Source organism: Nothoprocta perdicaria, unplaced genomic scaffold (genome assembly GCF_003342845.1).
Source record: "Nothoprocta perdicaria isolate Ctin4 unplaced genomic scaffold, notPer1 scaffold_176, whole genome shotgun sequence".
Taxonomy (NCBI): Eukaryota; Metazoa; Chordata; class Aves; order Tinamiformes; family Tinamidae; genus Nothoprocta; species Nothoprocta perdicaria.
The window spans coordinates 128439-154083 of record NW_020454938.1 but is presented as its reverse complement, the minus strand read 5'-3'; the positions used below and the strand labels follow the sequence as shown (position 1 = coordinate 154083).

Below are 25645 nucleotides of genomic sequence, written 5' to 3'. Positions count from 1 at the left end.
TGCCCTGAAGAGCTTAAAGCCTCATTTTAATGTTGTTGCAAATTATAGGAAACAAAGTGTTTGCAGCACTATTCAACAATTCACATTACGTTTAAAAATCAAACCGGACTTTTCTCTCTCCTTTAAATCACAGAATGGTTAAGGGTGGAAGGGACCTCCAGAGATCATCTAGTCCAAATAAAAACAAAACAATAACCTCACCACTGCCAACAGCTTTGATCAACAGTGACCTGCATCATTTTACAGYACGAGGGAGTTTTTGCCTGGTTGTCCCTGGGCACATCAAGTCTCAGCTCTGCTGTGGTGGAGATCTAAGCAAGGCTTCCCACTGCGATGTGCTGCCTGCACCTTCTGAACATCTTTATTAATGCTGCTCGCTGCCGCTTACCACCAGGTTTATGGTCTATTTCCAGGGCCTTTCCCACTACTCTTAATTTATAACAAGGATTATTATTATATATATTATTATACATTATTTATTTATATTATTTTTTATAACAAGGGTTCACACATGAGTACCTCCTGCTAGGGAGATGGCAGCGTGTCCAGTAGCATTACAGCAGACCCAGTGGATTAAAGCACGATGTGTTCAGGCAGCAAAAGGCTGAGGAATCAAGTCTCTCCAGGCCGACAAGCTGCAGAGTTGCCCTTTAGACCTTGCAAGGGTTCATCATGTTTGGGACAGAGCAGTTTGCATCAGGCCTGGTGCTCATGTGGGGCATCCCCAGGAGGTATCTGCAAAATGGTCTCTTTTGCTGAACTTGCGGCTAAGCTGTTTTGCCTCCCTCCAAGTCTCCTGAAACAATCCTGGTCATCTGTTTTCCCGTCGTGATGTGATTGCTCTAAAGCTCCCAAAATTCCCACCTTAGCTCCTACTTCCTGATAAATTTACGTGCTTTGCTGATTTTCACTGTTGCCTCCAGCTGCATTCAAGGGCTGGCAGGGCCAAGAGAGCTGTTCCCAGAGGACCGTTCACCTTTCCCACCTGAAGAAATGATGTGAAAACTCAAAAAGAAGGTTGGAGAGCAACATCTGTCCCACACAGCCTGACCCTAAAACAGCCCTCAGGGAGAGAAAACACACAAGCTTCCTTCACTCTCCTTCCCTGCCCGGCCTGTCACCTCAGGGAGGAGCTGGAGGAGCCTCAGGGGCCTCCTGGAGCACAGATGCCCAGGACTCTCTGGAGGGACAGAGGGTGCATCCCCAAAACATTTTGGGAGGTTTGTCTGCTTGTCCCAGCATATTCACCCTCTTTTGTGTGAGGTACGAGGAGGTGAGGAGCAGCTTCCCCAGGCTCTCATGTGTGCTCCTGATCTCCCCACGCAGGAAAGGCAGACAGGACAGAGAGCCCCTCTTTGACCAGGGAGACTGTCCTGCTCCGGAGAGATCCCCGAGCCCCACAGGCACCCGGCACTATCGCACCCCACCAAGGTGTACGTGTGTGGCTACCTTATCCAGGCTCTCTCCTTGCCGGATCAATCCCAGGCCATCCCCAGCTCTCCTCTCTCTTAGACCTGGAGGGCACATAGGCAAGAGCAGAAAGTCAGCCAGAGAAAAGGAGTCCCAGGCAATGCAACAACAGCTAAGACCCTTCATGGTTTGTTTATAACTGCTCTTTTTTTTCACATTTATCTACAAAGAAGTCATATACATCTTAATACAGTCCAATAACAGTTACTCTGTGAATCTAAACTTCTTAATAGCAAATGATCATTTTTAGTAATTTTATTTTAGTCTTTCTAACAGTATTTTTAATGAATAATTCTCTCATTAATTTGACAAGGTGATAACAAAAGGCTGTAGAAAAGTATCTATTTTATTACAGTCTGTAGTACTTTTCTGTAAAGGTTAATATGGACTCACCATACCTAATAATTAAGGAGCAATACCTCGATGGAAAAGTTCAAGCCTTGGAGTCCTGCCCTTTAGAGAACAGGAGGTTGCTTGATATTTATGTTCTACTCCACTTTTATTCTGTGATTTCCCCCATGAATTAGCCACATTTGCAGAAATTTAAGGACGTCTCCCCTCTCCTTCTTAAGTACTACTGGGTGCACTATAATGAGATATAAAATGAAAAATAAAATCTACTGATCAAGACAACTCTGAAGCCGTCAACCTATCTTGTTCCTAAACATAAGTCCAAATCATCTCAAAGGTATTGCAGGCCTCACTTGGAGTTGATAAGCCATTTAATGTATTATTCTGATGACAGACAAGATGGCATTTGATAAAAGTATTTTTATGATTCAGTAGTCTTCAGAAAGGCCAAAAATCTAAGCAGCAAATTTAAACTGTAACAAAATAAAAGCAGAAATCTCATCTGCTTGATGAACGACTAAAGCAGCTTTCATCCAAGGATTTTCAGCCAGCTTGCCTGAAGGTGGAGGACTTGGGGTTGAGGACCTGATTAACTGTACCCAAAGGCTATAATCAAATGGCCTGTGTTGAAGACTCTAAAACAGAGAGGGGAAAGAGTGTGTTAACTTTGTGCAACGTCCATGTAGGCGAGCCATGTAGGTACAATAAACTTGAAAGGAGAAGACACAAGGAGAGGAGATGAGAAATTCTATATGCAAGCGCATGGTCTAATAAGCCACTTAAGCACCAGAAACGCTGCCTGGCTGTTTGCTCGGCCTCCTGGCTGTTTGCTAAGGGCATCACAGCAGCATTTGGCCTCTTTTCTTTCTTTTTTTTTTTTTTCAGAAAGAAATTATTGCAAGGACAAAGGCAGCTCAGAAGGGCTATTACATACATAAAATTTGGCATCAACAGGCAGGCAGATATAGTATTACTGGCTGTCTCGTTCCTTAGCAAACAGATATTAGATAATGCCTCCTTCTCTGCCAAACAGTGAGTCAGTGCTGAGATGAGAGGAGCACTCTGGCCCCTTGACTTCCTCTCTCCACATCTGACCAGAGATCACTCCATCTGTCTTTCAGCAAAGGTCAACTCCAGAGGAACTTCAGCAGCAAAACACTTAAGGCAAGTTTTACAAGGGAGGGCAAACAAGTCGGGCTTCACCCCATGCTTTTGAAAAGCAAAGAGCCGTTAATAGTAAGTGGGTCTGTCTCTTGGCACCATGGGCTGACCATGCTGGTTTGCACTGAAGAGCCACAGCACGTGTGAGAGCCACGGGCCACTCATCTCTGCACACAGCTGCTGTGCGACACTAAGCTAAGCATCTGTAATAATATATTAAAACATATCCCCACCATCTTCTTCCTGTCTCTCTGTCATCCCTGAAAGCCCATACAGCTGCACCTAGCCAAGRGCCACAAAAATCTGTCCCCAAAGCACATGGCCACGGGGACACGGGGCACCGTCCCTTGGGCCTGCAGAGGATTCGGTCGCTCTTCCGAGGCCACTGGACACACAGGCCCAGAGCAGCGCCCGTGTGGGGGGCTGTGGATGGGCAGGTTTTGGTGCTTCCCAAGCRGCCTGCGCAGCACGAGCAGCTCCCAAACATCTGCCCCATCCTGTCACCTGGAGCTCATGTTCCAAGCGATGAATGTGATTCCAACATGGCCATTTCAACCTCTTCGCTGATTTGTTTCTGAGGCCTTTCTCTTTCCGAATGTGTAATTAAACTAAAAGAGACCGGAAAAGCCCGTTACAGTAAATAATTTACAAGTTCCTCCCTGGGGACACTTTTTAATTATAACTCCACTGGTCAGATCTGACTGAATAGTCTGAGATAGCATTCCCTGCTGGGATCCTGAAATATAATTAACTGATTCCTTTGGTAATGATATTTTCTCCTTAAATTATCCATTCGCAATGCAGGGCAGGCAGATTTGTTTATAAACAAAGTAGAGCTTGATGGACGCTTTGTCATGAGGATGGCAATAACAACATCACTGCAACAGACGGGGCATGTCCATTTGGGGAAAGATGATACTGTTTTGGAGCCATTTTTATAAATTCCATCCTGACAATGTAGTGCTGAGAGATACAAGAGAGCAACCAGACGATCCTGATTCCTCTCCTTTTGGCAGCCTGCCTTGCTCCCCAAGTGCCATTTTATGCAGAGCGAATGTAAATAATTCTGAYGCCCCTACCAACCCGCTAACCTCTGTGCTTCAGAAACACTGTTATATACCATCAAACTGACAGCGATTTCGTGTTTTGTGGCAAAAAGCAAAACCCTAAGCGACAGCAGCAAGGTTCAGATGTCTAAAGAAAGCTGTCACGTTTATTTAGCTCCATGGTTCTCAGGACAATATACATAAATACCCTTTTGCTCTGCCCATCAGCCAAACGGTAGGAGCTCTCTCTGCGAGCCAGGGTCCTGCGGCTCCAATTGCCGGCCAAGGAGCCCGGGATGATCTCCTGGCCCAGAGGGGCCAGCAAGAMACAAAGTGGCAGCTCTTCCCATTCCCATTAATTCGGTACATGGAGCAAYTTCCCAGTTCTCTCCCATTGCAGCTGTAGCCAAAAAGAACGAGAGCAGGAGCGAATGGTACTGAAATGGGAACTGGGATAAGTCTGGGGACACCCATTGCCTCAAGCCTTGACGGCCTTCAAAGCTTGTGTCTTCTCTACCAATCAGTTCCCCCAACTCCTGCTGGCCCACAAGGASAAGCCTGGCACCTACCCCAGCCTGTACTGGACAAGGAACCTACACTTTGCATCCAAATTCCCCATCTTGATTTCCTCCCTGATTTTCAGCTCCCGCACAGCAAAGTACACGAGTGAATGTTCAGCTCCGAGCCCTTTGCTTCTGTGCAACTGGTAGAGCTGGCTYGGGAATCTCTTCATCACCTGCTTTTCAAACACAGTTGTTCACCCATCATCACCTGGTGTGAAATATGTATCAGTCAAGCTCACCCTTATTCTAGCAAATAAATCAAGCCACGGTCAGCCAGGTCAAAAGCTAATTCAAAAAGGCTGTAAAAATTTGTGAATAAACTCATATCTAACTGGCTACAGAATAATAATAAACCTCTTATATAAAGAATGCCACAGAAAAGCAAAGCCACAAGGCCCTGAGGCTTTGGACAAAATATGTGCTTCCTCAGTAGCCACTTGATTGATGTGACATAAGGCATTCTGATAAAATAGGGACGAAAAAATCCACTTTCCACATTTGAAAACCAAACATCATGACTTGCCCCTTGCTTGAATGTAACAGCAAGAGGTTGTTATCCTCTGATTTCCTTCCGTTATGCTGACTTGGCCTCTTCATTTTGCACCTCGAGCAGAACTTGAGCAGCATCAACACAGCCCAGCTTAGGTCTCACACCAGCCAAAGACACAGTTACTCCTCGGGATCCCAGTCAGGCTGCCAGGGCTAAACCTCATGCCAGGACAGCACTAAAAGTATACACTGATTTTGGTGGGATGGAAACATGCAGTTGTTGAAAAGAGCTGGGCTGAATACAGACAGTTATTGTCTAGGAAGTCCTAGGGGCATTCAGCTCTGCAGATAGTCCTTGAGAATTCATGGATTTTTTTAATGATGACACTGAGCATTTTGCTTAAAATAAATGCACTGATTCACTAGTTGAAAGAGGAACTAAACATGCATAGAAGGAGTGAAGTCACGCTGAGGAAGGCAAGCAGGATTATAAACAGTGCAGGAAGGCAAGAAAGTCAGTATTCTGCTCCAATTACTATTACCTGTGGTTTGATTTTAATTCCCCAAACTCAGATTTATTTTAAACCCCAGTGCTGTCTCCCTGAGYGGGTGGTGCCTTTTTGTGGGCACACGTATTTCAGTTGGGGTGCAGCCACGGACACCGCGAGGCTGTGGGGCCACCACGTCGGTCCCACGAGAGGCCCYGCAGGACCCGCTGCCATCGCCACCCACCTGCACGAGGCCGAGAGGTTTGGCACGTCTCCCCCGGCCTSTTCCAAACTGTTTATTGTGGCCAGGACGAAAGCGGGTCCGTCTTCCCCCAACCTGCTCCTTGACATCATCACACCGACCATACGCGCTGCTCTTATCTGCCCTGGGGTAAATAAAACCTCCCACCCATAACCCTGCTCCACAAAAACTGCTCTGTGTAATTCTTAGCTTCTCTTTGTCCTTTAACACTGCACCAATGTTTCCTGTATTATTCCGGGATATTATGAATGGCTCATGTACAAAATTATAGAGGTTAAAATAATTCTTGAGAATTATTTTACAAAGAAATCTTCAGACTGAGAATTCACTGACCAATTTTCAGATGATGAGACATTTTTAAATTCAGACGAAATAAATTTATAACAAAACCATGGTTGCTGTTTTTAACTCTTTATTATTAGACATCTTTAAGAAGCCAAATGCATTAGCGAAATTATTGTAGACACCAAAATCAGTTAAGATTTTCTCTCAACCAAATGAGCTTTTGCCTACCTCACTATAGGTTTTATTTGGTGGTCTCTGTTTTGGTTGATGGATATACATAATTTCAAGTACAAAGGACAGTGTTCTTAACTTTTGCCATAAAAAAAAATCTGATCCCAGAATGTATCAAGAAATGTCATTAGTAGACAGCTCAGCTCTAAACTGGAGCAATAAAACTGCTGAATATCAAGTAACTTGGTGCTCCAATGTATGAGGAGAGGAAATGATCCTTACCATAATAAACAGACAGCCACACATTCATGTTTCTGTTGATTCTAGAACAAGAATTCACATCAGGTATTTTCCAATTGGATGCAAATCCATGCAGTCCTCGTTACTGTGATCACAGGTATAGTTTTCTTTTGCTCAAATCAAAGTAACAACCTTATTGCTCTCCAAGTCAAACACGACTATTAAGAAGTTGCAATTAACAGATCTGAAGTCTTTAGCTGGTCACTCTGCAGAAGAGCTGGCCTCAGGACAACCTTTAGCATTCTTCATAGAGGACTTCATCTATTGGGACATCATTTTCTGCCACAGGCACCGATTCACAGATCTGTTCTCTAAAAGCCAATGCAATTGTGTAAGGCTTTCCACTGGGATGCTTCACACACCTTTCAAGATAAGTATCGTAATATCCTTTCCCTCTTCCCAATCTGTTGCCTTTTTTGTCAAACCCAAGGCCCGGCATGAAGATAAGGTCAAGACCCCCTGCAGAAAATGAAACACATGTTAGTGGATGCACCCTGGATTTCCCAATGGCCTGAACACATCCATGTAACTCCGGACATAAGCAAGAAAAATAGCTTTGTWTTTTGCAAAATGCTTCCCCTGCTTTGATCAGATGAAAAATACCTTGAATACTAAACCTGTAAATTTACATTTTCATTCTTATCAATTGCATACTAGATCAGGTGCAAAATAATTAGACCTTGAAAAGGTGGGAAGAAAAAAAAATCTGCCTTCTAACAAAATTATTTTATCATTTTAACCCTGCACTTCCCTGTACTAATCATCACGAATCTAAATCCAGGCAGAAATTATAGCCAGAGTTCATAGAAATTTTAACTACAGAGTAAATGTACAGAGGATCAGAAAATCAGATGAACTTCAATATTAGATAAAAAATAAAGGAAAAAAAGAATGAAAAGAAGCAACATAAGAAAGAGCATTTTCTTGACATAAATGTAAAAYGTCATGAACCTTCATTCAACCCCTCAAAACCAAAGGGCCTGGAATGCAATATATTCAGACAGTGGGCATTGGCCCTTTTCTGTCAAAATTTGAAGGCTTCTCTCTTCATGATGTCGTATTCCTTGCTCTCAAAGGCCATTCTCTTGAGCCTCCAGCAACAGCCTCTCTCTGCAGGAACCCGTGGGCTCCTTGAGACTCTTCTGAAAGCGTACAGGGGTGCAGAGTCAGCAAAAAACAGAAACAAGTTGCACAAGTGGCCATTCATATGGACAAAACAGATCCAGCTGGCTTGGAAAACCACAACAACAGATCCCAACAACCAGATTTAAAAAAGGCACTTTAATTGCAAGGTCAGTTAGCCCATATTTTCTTGTTTTGCCAGCAGATGGGCAGGAGCATCCTGCCATGCAGGCAGCTGGAATTTACAGTTTGCTGAACTTGTCTGGGGAGCTGATTCACATCCCGGACGGAAAAGGGAAAAGGGAAAAGGGAAAAGGGAAAAGGGAAAAGGGAAAAGGGAAAAGGGAAAAGGGAAAAGGGAAAAGGGAAAGGGAGAGGGAGAGGGAGAGGGAGAGGGAGAGGGAGAGGGAGAGGGAGAGGGAGAGGGCTGCCACTTTGGGCAAGGTGCAGCACAGAGGCAGCCAGGGCGCAGGCCCCGTTACTGATGCAGGGCTTGTTCTTCCAGTGCGAGACACCTCGTGAAGGCATCCGCGAACAAATGAGCTTGGCTGTCCCGGCGCCGGCCGCTGAACCCCTCAATGCACCTGCTTCACAATGCAAAGAGAGTCTTCACTTGCTGCTGTAGAAGACAGGCACTTCAAGAGAGAAGGGCAGGGAAAGCCAGCACGGGCTAAAATACAGTTAACATGAGTCTGGGAAGGAAGCAAACAYAGCAACTCCATCCACTGCTTCCTACTTCTCACTGGAACTGCCTTTTCATAACCAGCTTCTGCTCCTTCACCAGGGCTAGGCTGTTTCAAGCATTTTTCTGCTTCTCCCAAATCCAAATATGGTCTCTATTGCCATTTTGGATTGTGCAGGGTGCACCATCAAATGCCTCGTGGGCAAGTATCACACGATGCTCCTACATCTAGCAGAGCTAGATGGAGACGTAGATGCTCAACATACAAGATGAGGGCAGCTGATCTCCCACATTAGCACGGTCCATGATAGGGATTCTGCAGGTCAAATCCTTCCTCCGATGCTCCTGGGCTCATCCATTACTCTSTGTGAGTTGCTTTGTGTGACATTTTTGTATTTGGGTGACCCAGGCAGCACTATGTACCCAACACTAATGACAAACAGAAAGAAACACATTTTGGCTCATTCTTTATCRGCTTTTTTCACTCCGTGTGACTCATATGACCAAAAGCAGAAAACATTTGCAGTTGTTGCTGTTGGTAGGTAAGAGTATCCACAAGGGGCAAAGCTGCAGAGTGGAAAGGTGCCATTTCTCCTTACATTTATATCACAGGCAGGAGGAAGACAAGTTAGCAGAAGCACTAAAGAAAAAGGGAATTGGCAGGAACAGTGCAGGGASAAAATATATTTTCTATGTCATTTAACTGATAGCACAAGCCACACTCGAGTGAATTTAGATGTATTAAAGAACAGTGTTTTCCTCTGGGTTCTCTGGAGAAGTAGAGTCTATTTTAATGAGTCAGCTCCTCTACAATCACGGATTTTTTATGCTGAATAGCTCAAATAGGCTTTTGCGAAATATGAAAAATGATGCTGTAAATACTATAATAGTTACCTTCTTTTTTTTTTTCCAGTGGAGCACTGTGGTGCTGAATGCCTTTGCTCTGACTCACAACGCGCTGTCTGATATCCATGCAACTCACACAGCTGAAGATTAAAGCAAAATGCCAAACCAGACTTGCAGGAGAAAAATGACACAGGCTCCTGCAAGGAGCCTGGAGGCASTTCAAGCAGCATTAGCCCCAAATCCCATCCTGGGAGCTAGAATGAATGGCAGAGAGCCCCATGGAGAAAACACTTCCTCTCCTCATAACTTGGGGAGCAGCAAAACCTCTTGTGGTGCCTGCGGTGGCGCGGGGGAAGATCTGCCACAGGATGAGAGGTGACACACAGATGAGACCAAGATTGCAGACACGCAAGATTGCTATCAGCCCTGGGTGCACATCAACAGGATGGCGAGTGAGGGTAATAACATCGTGTCCTTCTAGGCACGACCCTCGCAGTGCCAGCACCTCCAGCCCTATTTGCATCCTCATCCCTGAGGAGACAGGGCAGTGCTCGGGCATCGAGCAACACGTCRGTTTGTACTGCTGACAGTGTAAGAGTGTCCTCACGGGCTGCATCCACTTCTGTCCCTCTCCTTGGCATGTCCAGTGTTCCCACCATGTCCAGAACTGTTAACCAGAGGCTTTGGAATCTCTGAGGCTCTTGGATTCTGAGGGTCTCTGAGGACCTAAGAGGGAAAACCAAGAACCTATTGCCAAGAGGTCTTTCGCTGTAGGGAATCCATGCTCCTCCTGGAAAGCTCTTAGGTGATCTGCAAGTTGTTAAAGGTAGAAAAACTATGCCAGGCAATCATTTACTGCACCAATAAGGGGCTTCCAAGCAGAGCATCACAATGCTTCTTATGAACTTCAATTAAGCTACCTGGTACCCCAGCAAGGTTGGGAGTTACGATGACGGCCACCTAGTGATCTGCTGTGTCTGTGAGGTGAGCTCTTGTGGCCATGGCTCCTTCAGCGGTGCAGCTCTGTGTGAAACAACACCCCCTGACACCCGGACCTACCGACACAGGCGCACAGCCGTGGGGACACRGCCACACGGGCTTCACTTACACTGTATAAATAAATAAAGCAGGGACAGAAAGTGACTCACTCGCAGGAGCRCAGACGGCTCCCACTGCTTAACCCTCTGCCCGCTCCCAACGCGCTCCAGGCACCGCTCAGCTCACACTTCCAGGCAAAACCTAGGCATGTCCCAGGGGACAGGATTCCCGGGAACAGTAAAGAGGGAAGCGTGCTGGTCTGGCTCCCTTCACCCTGCAGCCTCCTCCTACCCCCGGCCTCTTAGAGCAGGCCCTGCTCCTCCAGCYACAGACGGAGGCTTCCCCACCACATGTCACAACACGCAACACAAATCTCCACTTTCTCACTACAAAAACACCTCTGCAGCTTGTATCGTTTAAGATATTATGAACTGAGAAACAAAACAAAACAAAAAACCACAGTATTGTTCTAGGGTCAGAGGGGCATTACACGGGACCAAAAAAAGGAGAGGCCAAATTCAACGCTGAAGAAATGACTGGACGTGCCACACAGCCCTGTTTTATTTAGCAGTACAGATACAGTCACAGCTTGAGAGCACGCCGTGTGGGTGGGTAGGCACAGTTCACTTGCACCAAACTGCACACGTCTGTGCAGACATACCTTATGGCACAGAGACGTGAAATGACTTGCCCAAGGCTCAGGAAACGTGTGGCAGAGCCATATGCAAAAGGCAGGTGTGCAGTCTGTGTGCAGCCCTGACTTAACCGGCAGACCAAACCCTAGCAGCCCCTCTCTGCTGTCTGAAATAGGAATACAAGGTTTCACTTCCCTAGGCAGCTGCCGTGAATTTCCCGAGTTTGGCAGTGCATTTCTCATTACCCTTCGTGATGGTATCAGGTTTGAGTCGCTCCCTAGGGACGGATTTTCTCATGCACCTCATTACCTTTCCTCCCCTCAATCTGATGTTTCTCCTTGAAACGCCAGCCTGCGCTTTCTGAAGCGTTCTTGACAATGGGTAATCACAGGAGGGTCCATCAAGCTGCACAGATATGGGGCACGTAAAGACTGCTGGGGACCTGATGTGCCAGGGGACAGCAGTAGCCAAGTCTGTCTCCTCCAAGGTTTGAGGAGGCCTCACCAGGCTGTTGCTACCCCAATCTGGGGGCCCTGCACAGCAGGGCAGCCTCAGCAGCCAGCACCCCGGGAGGACGCAACCGCAATCCTCTCTCATCCCACCTTCCCCTCCATCTTTGCCACTTGCTTTGGGGATGCMTGGGACCATGGAGGTGAGAGGCAGGAGGTTCCTGATCCGGTCTCCATGGCACTTGAAGAGGAGTAGGCAGAGACGGAGCTGCAGGACCTGCCAAGGGCAGCAACATGCTACTCAAAATCGYGCTCAGGACAGACGCCTGCTAAGCTCAAGGCTACAAGAGGGCACGCAGCAATCAGCTCCTATTGCCATCACTGCTGCTTTGCAGTTTAAGCATGTTCTGAAACAAAAAGTTTGTGTCGCATTTACTCATTTACACTTGTTCCCACAAAGACAGCTCAATGCTGCCAGGCYGGTACCTTGGACAAGAACAAGCTCTTAGGTGGTTGGGGTTTTTTCACTGTGTGCAGCTCATTCTGGGTCAGTGCTCAGGGAACATTCCCTGCTTTGCTCTGGTGTAAATCATTATATAAGCTGCAGGACAATGAAGAACCAGGTCCAGGCTGATCAATTTTCTTTTTAAGGAGACAGGGAATCTTTCTACATAACACACACCATATCAATGTCAGACCAGTCTACGCACAATCACTACAGAGGCAATACTTAAAATCTGTTCACYTACAAGAAATGGAAACTACCTTTGGCCCTTTTACAATCCAGATATGGAGCGAAGACCGCAACAGAGAAAAATCTTTGTTCTTTCAGCAGTAAAACAAAACACTTTTCAGAATGAAAAGGAAGCAATAATATAGATACTGATATTGAAAGTATCAGTCCTGATGACCTGTAAAGGATGGGCTAAAACCTAGTGACAGGGTTGTTGCTGTAACTTTAATCCCTACCAGTGTAGTCAGGTGTCTCAGGCAGGCTCAGCTTTCCACCACACACTCCTTAGGGCACAGACCATCATTCAGTTCCATACTCACTCAGCACCTAACACAGTGCGGTCTGGGTCAGTCACCAGACCCGGGGAAACCTCCTGCACAGAAGTGTTTGAATTATGCAGCAGCAAAACGGTTCCCCTGCCCTTTACAACTAGAACTGGGCCTTTTCTGCAGAACTGGGTGCCCCGACACCGCCGTGCAGGCTGGTACCTCCTCCATGTAAACTGGAACAGGCGGGATTGCTTTGGAAACGCAAGGGTGGGGAAATGCACAGGTGCTCAGCACCCCACACCTGGGCAGGAGCTACGGGGGCCACGTTCTCTCTCCCTGTAGCCGCTGGGACATGTGTCTTGTAGGACATACATATTCCAGTAGCAAAAGTCTTGTTGTATAGAAGGCAGGTAGCATCACCTCCCTAATTTAATGAGCAAGGAGACAGAAGCATTACCCTTTGCTGCAATTGATAAACATTTGAAAAAGAGTCATTCATCCAGAACCAATTATGCTGCCTTCTTCCAGTAACACAAGCGATTACAAACACACACAATGACACTGCTTAACTTGCCCCCAGCCAGGCTGCTAGGAAGCAAAGCCAATCCCTTAAGCAGAAAGGAACCTTATTCAGTAACTCACGTTTGCTCACATGATACAGTCTTAAAAGTCAATAGCAGTAGCTCAGCATGAACATTTATCTCCTCAGAAGCCAGGAGTTAAAGCACGAAGGAAAAGCTCCTCTGCAGCAGGACGTCGGCACCGCTTCCCTCGCTCTACTCCGCACTTGCCTCAAGAAGGAAATGTAAAATATCACAAATTACTGGCACAAGTTTGAGAAAAAATCAATTCATTTTTCTTGTAGATATTTATTGTTGGTTGTTCATAAATAGCTTTTCTCTAGCGCTCACTCTGTAGTTTCCTTATGATCCCACAGTTATTTGATAGGACTAAAGGTTCTGTTTGATATTAGATTGGAAACCAGCTCATATTAAATGGCAGTCATGAGCTTTTTTGCTCCAGGCGTTTCCATCACGTGAACGCTTTTAATTGTGCAGTGCCACAGCCCTTTGGCAGGAGCAGCTTTTCCTAACTGCTCACAAACATTTCTTTCTCAGGTAGGCAAGCCAAAGAGATGCTGACTTTTTATCTAACAATGTCAAAACTCAAAAATCGAAATGTCAGCCCACAAAGTTGAAAATGCCAGCCCCGAAAAACAAAAATCCCAGCCCAGAACTCAAATGGAAAGCACTGCACAGCACAGCGGACCGCAGAGAGCCCCTCAGTGCCACCGAGGCCACGAGAGGCTTTTTCTGTTCCCTTTCAGCGGCTCCAACCTGTCCAGCAGGCAGCCAAAGCCCAGCGGCCGCAGCCGGCTGGCACCCGGGACGCAGCGGAGCGACCAGGTGAAAACGGCTCCCATGGCCCCTCCTCAAGCAGTAATCCCCGGTGCCTGAGGTGTCACCTTGACATTTTTGAGTGAAGTTTAACTCAGCTGTATATTCACAGCCTACCGCTRGGCACAGACCGGCCCTTCATCTGGGCAGAAAAGCTTTTCACCTTGGGGGCAATCATTTGCTTTGGCTTTGGTTCCTATTTCAGTGTGAGAGAACCGTAGGTATCAGGCGGGTTTGGCATCCTTCTCTTTCTGAAAAACAACGTTTTATCCCACATCCACACACACCCACGACCCACAGGTCTATCTTTCACACACACACACATCTACCAAGCAGCCTGTTTTCCCTGCCACAGTCCATGTGCCACAGGTAGCTGGACCACCCACATGACTGACATGGATTTTCCTATYAGTTCAATACAATATTTTGCAAAAAATAGACCCATCAGCAGAATCAACAAACAAGCAACGAGCAACTCAGCATTTATCTGTCTACTCATCCATGCCAGTGCTTTGTGTCAGCATGAAGCATCGGTCTCCACAGTTCACAGTTACCCTTCTGAACTGCAGCATAATAAAATATTTATCCTTCTCCCTGAGAAGCTCTATGACAGTGATCACTCATACGGGTTTAAAACAATTGAGTGGCAGTCACTCTCCTGTTAATAAACTTGCAAACACACTAAAATGCCTTTGGATCGGCTCCTGTGCTACTAAGGTATGATCAAGTAAGCACCTGMTTTCTATGGTAAACTAATTTAAGAGAAAAATTTAGCAATTTCGTGGCCTAAAGTCAGATATGGTGCATGTCAGCTCTGCACAGGCAGCCGTGTTCAACTCCCCCACCAATATCATTTCGCAGACAACCTATCACACGGGAGGAGGGAAGCTGCTGTATAAGGTTAAGATTTGCGTCCAAATTCTGGGTGGTTTCACAACGTGAGAAGATTGTGYGAGGCTGAAATATCACCCTCATCCCCACTGAGGTTTAGGCTGCAGTCAGCTGAGGTCTAGTGTCTCATTTCCAGAACCTGCCAAATGTCTACTACCTAAAGGAAGTAAAATGTGAACAAGTTCTTCTTAATGTCACTATTATTCATCCGATCTGCATAACCACACTAAATAAACTATAATCTCTCAATGCCACCTACAAACCCGTCTGGTTTTGAAAATGCGAAATAAAATAAATCATTGCTTAGAAATGTTTCCATTGCCTGCCTTTGAACAGTGATCTATTCACTCCTGATATTTAAGCACGTGAGCAAAGAGTTAGAACAGTTTGACTGGGAAAACATGGGTAGCAGAAGAGTTTTGGTTCTGAGGGYTGCACCTGAGCTATCCTGAGATTTTTAACCAACAAAATACCCTGAAACCCGATTTTCTAAGGAGCAACCCCAAAGACGGGAGGAGAAACTGCCTTAGAGGCACTTCGCAGCCTCACTGATGCATTTTGTTAAACCAGTTAGTGCTGCCTGCAAAGCTTCTGCTTTGGAGAAACTCCGAAGGCGTCRGCACTTGAACTGCTTGTGTCTGGACTGCCTTGACATTGCTGCAGCATAGAACACCAGCACCTTTGTGTAATTCTCTGTGTGTTTATGCGAGAGCCTTTAATATCTTACCAGGAACATATCAGTGTTTGCCTGGGCACTTATTTAAATACTGCCACTTCACACACGTGCATGTGCACTTTGTTTTTTTCACTCTGGTCCTCTGCCTTTGCATACTGCTGTCTGGATATTTTTACATCAAAATATGACACATGAATCACTTGGGGATTTTTGCARCATATCACACTGCATCACTATGAAAATTTCCAACCTCTTTTACTCAGTCAGCAGATTCTTTACAATAAAACACACTGGGTTGCCTAGGAAATGTAAATGGTTAAGGCATCAACTTCTCTGTCAATGCATGGCCATGACTCCAGGAAAGAGCTACTCCGGTGCATGGAAAGGCCAGGAATGCCCTGGAAAGGCAGGGTCTGTAGAACATGCAGAGGCAGCTGGATGCAGGAGCCACTACTCCCATGGCTGGTTTCTAACATGTGTTAGCAGCTGAGAAATCCAGCTTGTTTTATCACAAGGTTTCTCGGAGAAAGGCTGCACAGCTTAGAAAAACCCAAACACAAAACTATTCCTGGAATCCTCCACTGCTTCCACCGCCTCCGATTTTTGGAGAGATTGGGCTGGAGAATTTCTTCTCCTGAGCGTGTGATTCTAATGCCCGAATGAGCTTTTAATTATAGGAAAACAGCCTAAATGGCACGGGTGCTTCCCAGGAAATCTATGGAATACTGACACCTGCCGGCAAAGGCCCTCACGTCGCTCCTGAAGGAGGAGCATCCTCTCCAGCTACCCCAAGACCTCCTCACTATCCCATTTGCACAGAAAGGCAGCACAGGCAGTATGTAACAGCCCACTGAACTGGCAGAAAACAAACCGAAGGGGGAAAGAAAGGCATWTTCTGCCTGATTCATGAGCTGAACCTGCTCAGCGGGGAGCGCCAGGCACTGCCGAGCAGGGGAACACGGAGCAGGAGCTGCCCAGGCCAGGGCAGGCTCAGCCTGGCACCAAACTGCCCCTGACACACAAGCCTGCAAAGCCAGGCTTCTTCACAGAAGAATGGAGACAAGCTTGGCCTAGACACTCCTGTTTTCCAAAACTGCAATTACAGGGAGATAAAAAACCTGTTTGGATTARTGAAAGCGGTCAGAAATAGCTGCACGTTTGCATTGCCCCTTCGCTAGTTTGTTGCAGCGACTCAAGCTCCGCTCTCCGAAAGCCTCCCTCTCATTCGCTTTTGAAAGGCTCCTGTATCTAGGAAAGAAGAAAATGCCCGTGCTACTATTCACACTGTTACAAAATCACCCCTCTTTTAAACAAAACACTTGAGAGTCACTTGCAGTGAATTTAAAACCTTTGCTGATGCTGCTTTCACCTCTCTTTAAACTTTAAGTGATTAGAGGCGAGGCAATCGCTGTAGTTGTTTGGCTGTGTGCAAGGAATTAACAAGTGCCAATGTTTTATGCGGGAAGGCAAATATGGATGCGACACTTAAGATGATTACAAAGCAAAGCCCCCTTTTAAAGCCTTAATGAACTTTCTGAAAGCAAAAGCTCCAGTGGCTGGGAGCTCACAGCTCCAGCTTCCCGCAGGGCCTGCTGAGCAGACACGGACTGGAATTGAACTGGTGTTTGTGGGTTTGTCTGCACAAAGGGGATTCGGGATGAAAGGAGACTACAGGTATTGCAGAGTGATGCCACAGAAACACACTKACTTCTGCATTTCAGCCTATTTTTTTGAAAAATCCTGCAAAGAAAGCGACTGGGATCCTGCCATACATGTGCCTGAGCAGAGATACCGCAAGGAGCTCCACTGAACGGGTCCTGCTCACCTGGTAAAAAAAACCTGCTGGTTTTTGTCACAACCCTCTCTAGTGGGACACCTGGGCAGAAACTGCTGARGAGATATGCACGGGGAGCTGATGAGAAAAACAGTGTTATGGTATATACAGAAAGAATTAATTTATACAATGCCATCACATTTATTTCATAGTATGTCTTCGCCCTGGCGTATTATGTTCTGTTTCAGTTATTTTTTSTCCAAAATAACATCAGAGAAATTCCAAAGGCTGAAAGATCAACGGGTAGGTATATTGTTGATCTGGAAACGTTTCTATATGAGAATAAGAAAATGCATGAAATTTCTTAGGGAAAAAACAACTGATCAAACAGAGGTTTACCTAAACAGTGAACAACAAGGTAAATGGACATCCCTATTCAGCTTTCCTCACAGCCAAGGGGGTATCAGCTAGGCTGAGAGCAGCACGAGAGCTGAGTCTCGCTCCGCAGCTCCCTAACCAGCACAGCTGGCTGCTGCCACAAGGCAGCGGAGCCAGGGGCCTGGGACAAATAAAATTCCATGCTTACAGGAACGATGAGCTTGTCCAGAGGCAAAGCACCAGCCTTATTTGTAAGGGGATGGACTGGGAACTACAGCTGTGGAGGTTGTTGTACCTACTGCTACAGAGCAGATTTCTGGAATGGTTCTGTGACTCCTGGCACTGGCTTCTCCAGGGCTCTGATCCTCTGTTAGGTGACAGGAAGCCACTTCTCTGCACCAGGAGACTCATCCCCAGAATGTTAATACCTCCCTTGCACTGGATTTGCTCTCCTTACACATATCAAAGTACTATAGCTCATTGTCTCCAAGCAGAACTTCATCCCAAACTTTAAATCATTTCATTAAAAAATAAATTACATTAAGAGTTCAGCCTCAATTTTCAATTTTGTTCCATGCCATGGTCTCGGCTGTTCTTTTTTATGGCCAGTGTAAAAAAGATTTTAAATTATAATCTATCCCTTGATATATATTGTACTGTAAGTTTTAATCAAGTCTCCCAGAGGAAAAGAAAATCAAATAGTGCCCTCAATCACTCCACAATCTTGTTTGTGGTAGTTTTTGTTTTTCTGCTAAGCTCTACTATTTAACATCTCTGCTTCCTCCACCGTACCAATACTTCATTTCTTCCAGACATGTTCCAATCCGCATATATCTCATTTAAATATGTCACAGTTACCCCTGAGTATTATTTACTATATGGCTTCTTTTCAGAATGATTAACATTGTTTTGTACATTCCCATTATACTTCCACGTACAGCTACAGCACATCTAATGGCTCTGAGGTGACATATTAGATGTTCCTTGTGTTTCAAATCACAGCAGTTTCTCCTTACACTGTTCTTTATTTCTAAACTCTTCTGCGCTTCCTGTTTCAAAACGTGCACATTTCTGGTGCATGGGGATTTAGGGGCTGGGGATCTCCAAGCCATTATCTTTTTTCTAAATCCCATTTTATTTCCTCTTCCTCCTAAAACTGCATTTAAAAGTGCCACTATTTCAGGTACACTTCTAAAAAAGTAAAGAACTGTGCTGGAATTCGGAATGACTAAGAATACCAATGGCACCACGAGGCCATCCCTTCTGCAGCAATTGCAGCCTCTGCTAACACATGCATAAATAGTAGGAATTTAAAGACATATGAAAGAGCTTTTGCAGACTGAAATGCCTCTGCAAGGCAGATCCTAACAGCAAAGTTTAAAATAGGGCTAATGGTCCCTCAGCAATAATTTCTAGCTGCTGGTAAATGGGCTGCTTGCAATTGTGGCTTGGTGGCAGCCAGACGCTGGCCTTGCAACAGGCGACGCTTCCTGCACGAAGAGCTCCCAGGTACCGCACACAACCCCAGCAGTGAAGGGGTCCCTGCCCGGTTCTGCTCCCAGCCAGCATGTTATTTATGTTACCGCAAGCCTCAAATTGCTCTGGAAGTTATAAGGGCAGAAAAATACAACCAGGCTAATCTCAGAAGCCAACTTACAAAGATTTAGGTGGAAAGGAGGCAGCAAGAAGCCAAGGCACCGCTGAACACAGTTAGTATTTCCTCACTTGATTGGGACTTTGTGTTTTTCCCCATAGTTATTCATGATAAATATACTCTTATTAAAAGTGTGGAGTATCTGGTTAATATTTCACTAAGTAGTTTGTAGGTACAGCACATATATTGTCATCGTTAAAATTTCCAGTACATAAAATTGTGGAACTCTCCAAATTAACTTACAAACTCTGAGCCCGCTTCTTTATACATTAATTTCTGAGSGCAAAAATATATTATACACTGGCAGAGTAGCTGCAGAATATTCAGCATTGCTCATTATATATAAGATGCTATATTTTCCAAAGGCTGACACTTTCCAGCCTGGGCATCTGTGCCAAGCTGARGGTTTTTATGTTTTGCTTTATTGCAGACAAAACGGTTCACCGGTTTCTAAGAACAAAGCGAGGAGGAAAATGACTTTGGGGAAAGCTCTGTAGCTCCATACTTGGAGGCAGGAACTTGAACTCTTGCTCACAACTGCCTTTATGTCCACAGAGAGTGCCCTGGAGCTGCAGGCTCAGGCCTGGCTGCTGACCACACGCTGAGCTGCAGGGTGGAGACAGACCTGCATTTCTGACTGAGACCAGACTGGGAACTGAAACATGGAAGGAAATGAGCACTGAGATTTCACTGGCATTTCCTTGCCACGTCACTGGTTTCTACAACTCCTCTCCACCAGCCTTCCACCAGCCCCTCCAAAAGCACATGATGGCCCGAGCCGAGAACAGGAGAACATGAACCCTGTCGTGGTGGTGGTGCTGGGGGGTCACAGAATCACAGAATGGTTGAGGTTGGAAGGGACCGCTAGAGATGATCTAGTCCAGAGATCATCTAGTCAGAGATGATCTAGTCTAGTCCCCCTGCTCCAGCTGGGACACCCAGAGCACAGCGGGTTTGGAAGACCTCCAGAGGAGACTCCACAGCCTCCCGGGGCAGCCTTTGCCAGGGCTCTGTCACCCTCACAGTGAGGAAGTTCTTCCTCATATGGAGATGGAAGTGCCTGTGTTTCAACTTGTACCCACTGCCCCTTGTCCTATCACTGGCCACCTCTGAGAAGAGCTTGGCCCCTTCCTCCCTACATTCACCCATTAGGTACTTAAATCATTTCTAAGCAAGGTGACTTTGCCAGTGGAGCACATCACGGGACATCATGTGGCTGCTTGGGCATTCGCCTCGCACAAGAGACGAGAGGCAGCAATGAAGAGAAGGAAGCAGAGGGGGAAGGAGGCAGAGGGCTGCCTAAAAAAGCARCACCCAAAAACAATGATCACAAAATCATGTTTGAGAGCTTCTTTTGTATTGCTTTGTAGGGAAGCACTTTTTAGGACAAAAGTTTTCTCAGCCAATGAAAAAGAGAAAAGAGCCAGAACAGAGGGGAAGGAAGTGAGTAAATGTGGACAAGCAAATTTGTATGCGTGGAACCAAGCACCCCATCTCCTCCCTCCCGGCAATGGCTTCTTACATCATCTGTCTGCCCACAAAATGACAACCTAGGACTCAGAGCAAGAGGAAGTGGGGAGTAGAGTCAGAGAAGGTCACTTGGAGAGGGCCATTCAGATAGGCTGGGCAAGGGCTGGCATTGCATGGACAAGAAAAATAGACAAGAGTCTCTGTTCTTGGGTGCTGTTCCTCCCCACAAGCCAGGCTGGAATCCAAGAGCCCGTAGCATCCTCTATCAGCAGATATCTGTTCATATTTTTAAGTCACTGAACACTATAGCCATAAGGAACCCATATGGAAATGAATACGTCTGTCTCCATGCGAAGATAATGCACAGAAAGAAAGGCCTGAAGCTGTAACTTGAACAGGGAGAAAACAAATGACCAACTGCATGCTCATTAGCAGCATTCGTTAACAGCAAGCAGCGTTCATCTTTTGCAGCAAATGAGCCCAGAGTTGACGTGCTCAGAATATATGGTAATGCATTTAGGGACCAGGCCAAACCACACAGACAAAGCAGCAGAATTATGTTTGTACACCTTACCCTGCTTCTTGCAGTTTTAACACATGAGAGTAAGCAGATTCAGAGCCACGATTTCTAACACTCTTTTATATTTTGGCAAAAAATAAATACATAAAAACCCTTTAAAATCCTTTCCCTGTTACCCAGATGAATGTTTTAAAAGTTGTTTATTACATATCCTAAATAACCAGGCTATAATTTGGTTATGACCATTTAAATCATGCTCTTGGGTCCAAGTTTTCCAGCTAAGACCCCTCAGTACAAAGTTTGSCACCTGCCTCCCTTCAAAGAAAACCCCTCCAAGAACTTTGTCGCATGGAAATCTGAAACTCAATAAGTTTCTCAAGTCCTCCTGCAAATAATATCACTTCTGCTGGAAAATTTTAGCTTGACATCCATAGCTCTTGGAGCAGGTTGATATAAAAATAATAACAATATAGATGAGGAAACCCATGTCCAACCCTGTGAATCACACCGCCTCCCTAAACCACAGTGARATTAGAGCTGCTGGGGAAGTGTCCTTTAAACTTCTGTAGGAGTTGTGATAAAAAAGCAAACAAGGAGTTCACTTTTATCTGATTTAGCCCCTCCAAAGTTATGCGAGGTGTCTACACTCCAGTAAAACATTTACTGCAAGCAGCTGGAACTGTCATCAAAAGTATCACTTAGGGCAAGAAAACATAGGAGTGTACATTGTAATTCTGATGGACAAAGATATAAACATGTGATTTAGTATTTATTAATATGCCAGGGGCTTGTTCAAGAAGTCGTGTCTTTCAGCAGGTGCAAAATTAAATGAGTTATGCAAATACAAACATTCCAAACACAAACGAGTTTCCTTCCCCTTTGTACCTTTTGTTGCTGCATCCATTTACCCTACAGAAAGTAACATTTCACGAGAAAAGTGTTGTCACTCTAGCGTGGTAGAGAAGATGACAAACCTTCGACCACAGAAACTGTAGAGATCTTGACTTAGGCTAACAATTCAAAATTGGGTGAACTCCCCAGAGGAAAGGGGGAAATTTGGATTCAACCATGTCCAAAGCAAGGATTCCTGTCTGTTACACACAGCCTGCGAGTCCTACTGACGACTGGGATGCCCTACATGCAAGTTATACCTTATGTCTTATATTTGAGCTATCCATAGCATTATGCCAGTAAAAAAGAAAGAACTTTTCAGGGCAGTCTAAATCTATGCTTTTTGTCATGCAAAATGAAGACACTCAGTAGTGACATGAGTTATTTATGTACCTGCAGGGTATTTCTTGGAAAATATTTAGCAACCTATGYGAGCAATGGGAACATTACTAATATAACACCATGTTATCTCCTTATAACGATGTAAACGCCTCAGAGCACCGTAGTATTTGATAACATCACAGAGATAAATGTTTCATACGTGCATAATTCCAACAATAGAGGATGGATGTAGCAGCAAGATCTGCATTCCAGCATAACATAGTATAATAAAGTTCAAAAATATGGTAACTGGMTCAAAAAATAAAGCAAAGGTAGCAAAAAGATTTCAAGATGATAGCAAAATGGAGATATCAAAATACAGTGTGCGTTTCTAGGGAGAAAATCTCTTTATTTTTTTCTGTTTGATTATGCAATAGTGTAAAAGCTCTGACTTGCTCTCTAATCTTCAAAACCTGTTCAGGGAAAAAGGACCAAGGTCCGCTCTCCAATCCAAACACAATTATTACTGAGTTACTACATACAAACAAACTGAAAGCAATCTGCAGGCAGGAAAAGTCAGAAATGCACATAGTTGTTACAACACCCGGTCAGGAAAACAGGATGCCATTGGAAAAGCTAAGGCAAAGCAAAGGAATATAAGAAAGGCTGAGCAAGCATTACTCTCATCCTTCCCCACACCTCAAAAAAGAGACATGGGATCTGTGTGAAATATATCCTCTAGCTCTTCCCAAGGTCCCTGCAGTCGGCAGCATTTCCACAAGGTTTGTGTCGCTCAGTGCTGCTCCTTGCCCCTGACCATTCCTTGCTGCACACAACCAAACAGGAGCCCCTGGACACGCCAGGTACCAAAGCCTGGTCTTCTCATGGTCACAGCCTGGCACCTCTGAAGATACATCCCAATAAACTCAACATCAGGAAGCTGCTGTTCCCACCTTGCATATGAATTAAGGGTGACCTTCAGCTTCCAAAGCAAATACAAAGCCCAGTTCAACCAAACAAATTCGTATAAACTCTGTGTTCCTGTACCTGGCTTCAAAAGTTAATAATTCTGTGTGTTTGCACACTAAGCTTCCAGCTAGGGAACTTTTCCAAGACTGAGCTTTCAAACAAATCAGAATGAGTTTTCCATCAAAATCACTAAAGATGTCTGCAGATATTTTTAAAAGATTTTTTTTTACAAAAAGAAAAAAGAATTAATGTGAATTTATAAAAATAAATTGGTTTACAATTTTGTAAAAATTGGGGAATTTCAGGATAAGAGAGAGGTTATTCYGGATCAAAAACAACATGCCATAAGTTACAGTTAAATAAGCTCTAAACTTTTCAGCCTTATGAAGAATCCAACATCTGAGCTGGCATTATAAAATCAAAATAAAAATGCGAGAGAATAATGGTAGGAAAGATTTTGCAACATTCATCGAATCCTACAAGCAAGTCCTTTAATCTTCAGTCTAAGGTCTCAGTCCAAGGAGCCCTTCAGCACGGTCAGGCTCTGGATTGGCAGTACGATTCATCCAGGCAATAAAATTCGCAGAATCAAACATTTCTAAAAATTCATGCACCAGCCTACATACATCACTCCAAAAGTTCTATATATTCCACAGAATATGCTATATATTCCAGTCGAACCTAAAGGTCTCAGAGCATCTGCTGAAGCTTTCAGTCCCCATGACTCKCATTGCCAGCCCAAGGAAACCCTTGCAACTCATTCCCTCCTTCATGTGCACCTCTACACCAGGCTTGCCAAGACTGCATCAAGGCTGAGCACAGAACTGGATCAAGAGAGTAATTTCTCTCTCTTTTTTTTTTTTTCCTTTTCCCCTGAAGGATCTGGTTCACTGGTTTTCTCCTGGCACATCACAAGGGAAAGAAGTGTCTGATTCCACCAAGTTAAGCAGCTCTACCACAAAACGTAAGACCAAAGTCTAACATTTCATTCTTGCTATCAGATCCTGCTGACCTCCAGGCTACTCCTGCACAGCACTGAGATGTAGCAAGAAAATACTCACCACCAGAAAGAGCTTCCTCTCTTACACTGTCATCATCACTAGGCTGGTGAATATTCCAGGATGTCAAAGGAAGTGAAGAAATGTCTTCAACTGATGCTAACTTTAGCATGTCCATGTGATTGCTGCCAGGCTTGTAACGTGGGATGAAACACTCTTTGCCTTGCTTAAAAATGTCCTTAATGATCTCTTCTGTCTGGATTTCGTCTGGCATGCTCAGAAAGATGGCAATTCTTTTGGATTCCTGGTATTTGGGATGKCCAATCACCTAGAAGGGAAATTACTGCACTGAGTTTATGAAGAGTTTACAAAAAATCAATTTAGATTATTTTAATTAAAAAGAAAACTGGAACAAAATATCAATTTAAAAGAGATGCAAACTACCATATACCATAAAGAGAATAAAATGATTGTGTTTCCTAAGCCAACAATTCTACCAGCAGCAAAATCAAATAGGTAAATTTTTGCACCCAGTGGAGAAGAGAGSTTAACATAGGTTTGTGCCAGCCAAAAACAATTTTGAGGACAGTCTGCTGACATTCTCAATATTCTCCAAGGCCCAGCACGCTTGCAGAAAGACGAGKCTGGTCGGAGTTGCCACCTTCCAGAGATACGGTCCTCTCCTGCATTCTGCTTCTCACATTTGGGCCTAGGTAGTAACTTGGTGGAATATTAGTATAACAGGTAGGTGTAATACTATGGGATACTATAAGGTTGTCGCTCAAAACAAAATTGGCCTCAGAGGTGATAACTGCAGAGCTCAAATTCTTGCAGTATTATGCCCCCTTTTTAACTTATTTTAACCTGAAAARCCCTCCATACAGCAAGCCTAGACACGGGGCTTCGAATACCAGCTGTGTCTAACAGCTGATCTTACCAGAGCACATTTTTCAGAGCCTGAAGGAGTTTGCCATTTTTTGACTTTCATGAGGTGCTCTAGACAGGACTTAGGAGAAACTTCAGTGTAGGATGGAAAACAAAAATTGCTTACATGGTGAAAAAGCATAAACAGATCCATCTCCCACTATGCCTCTGCACAACTGCAGATTAAATTCTAAACTAAAATACCGAGGAGAATTTTTAAGGCTTGTCTTCTCATTCTCCAGTGTCTTATATCAGAACAGAACAAATACTAATGGGTCCTTTCAGACTTAAATGCAAACTATGCTTATGTTACACACGCACAAAAAACTGTTTAAAGCAGCAGACAACCGAGACAGGGGGCTTATTTGTGGAACAGGGAACATCAAATCCCCAGTTCTGGGCTTGCATAACTAGAGGGTAAC

At 44.8% G+C, this 25645-nt stretch overlaps 1 protein-coding gene across 1 annotated transcript; it reads right to left on the bottom strand.

Moving 5' to 3' along the window:
• Positions 1–6435: 6435 nt before the first annotated feature.
• MTHFS (methenyltetrahydrofolate synthetase) lies at positions 6436–24621 on the bottom strand. The gene is made up of 2 exons (XM_026036330.1): positions 24363–24621; positions 6436–7045 (listed from the first exon to the last, which is right to left on the bottom strand). The coding sequence occupies exons 1-2, from the start codon at positions 24571–24573 to the stop codon at positions 6822–6824; spliced, it is 435 nt and encodes a 144-aa protein (XP_025892115.1). The 5' UTR covers positions 24574–24621; the 3' UTR covers positions 6436–6821.
• Positions 24622–25645: the final 1024 nt, after the last annotated feature.

Bases quoted from the DNA above. Each gene is read 5' to 3' on its own strand.
- MTHFS (XM_026036330.1), bottom strand. From the start codon at position 24,573: ATGCCAGACGAAATCCAGACAGAAGAGATCATTAAGGACATTTTTAAG. The intron at 7,046-24,362 runs GTGAGTATTTTC...CATTTTCTGCAG, and splicing joins AGAGGAAGCTCTTTCTGGTG to GGGGTCTTGACCTTATCTTC.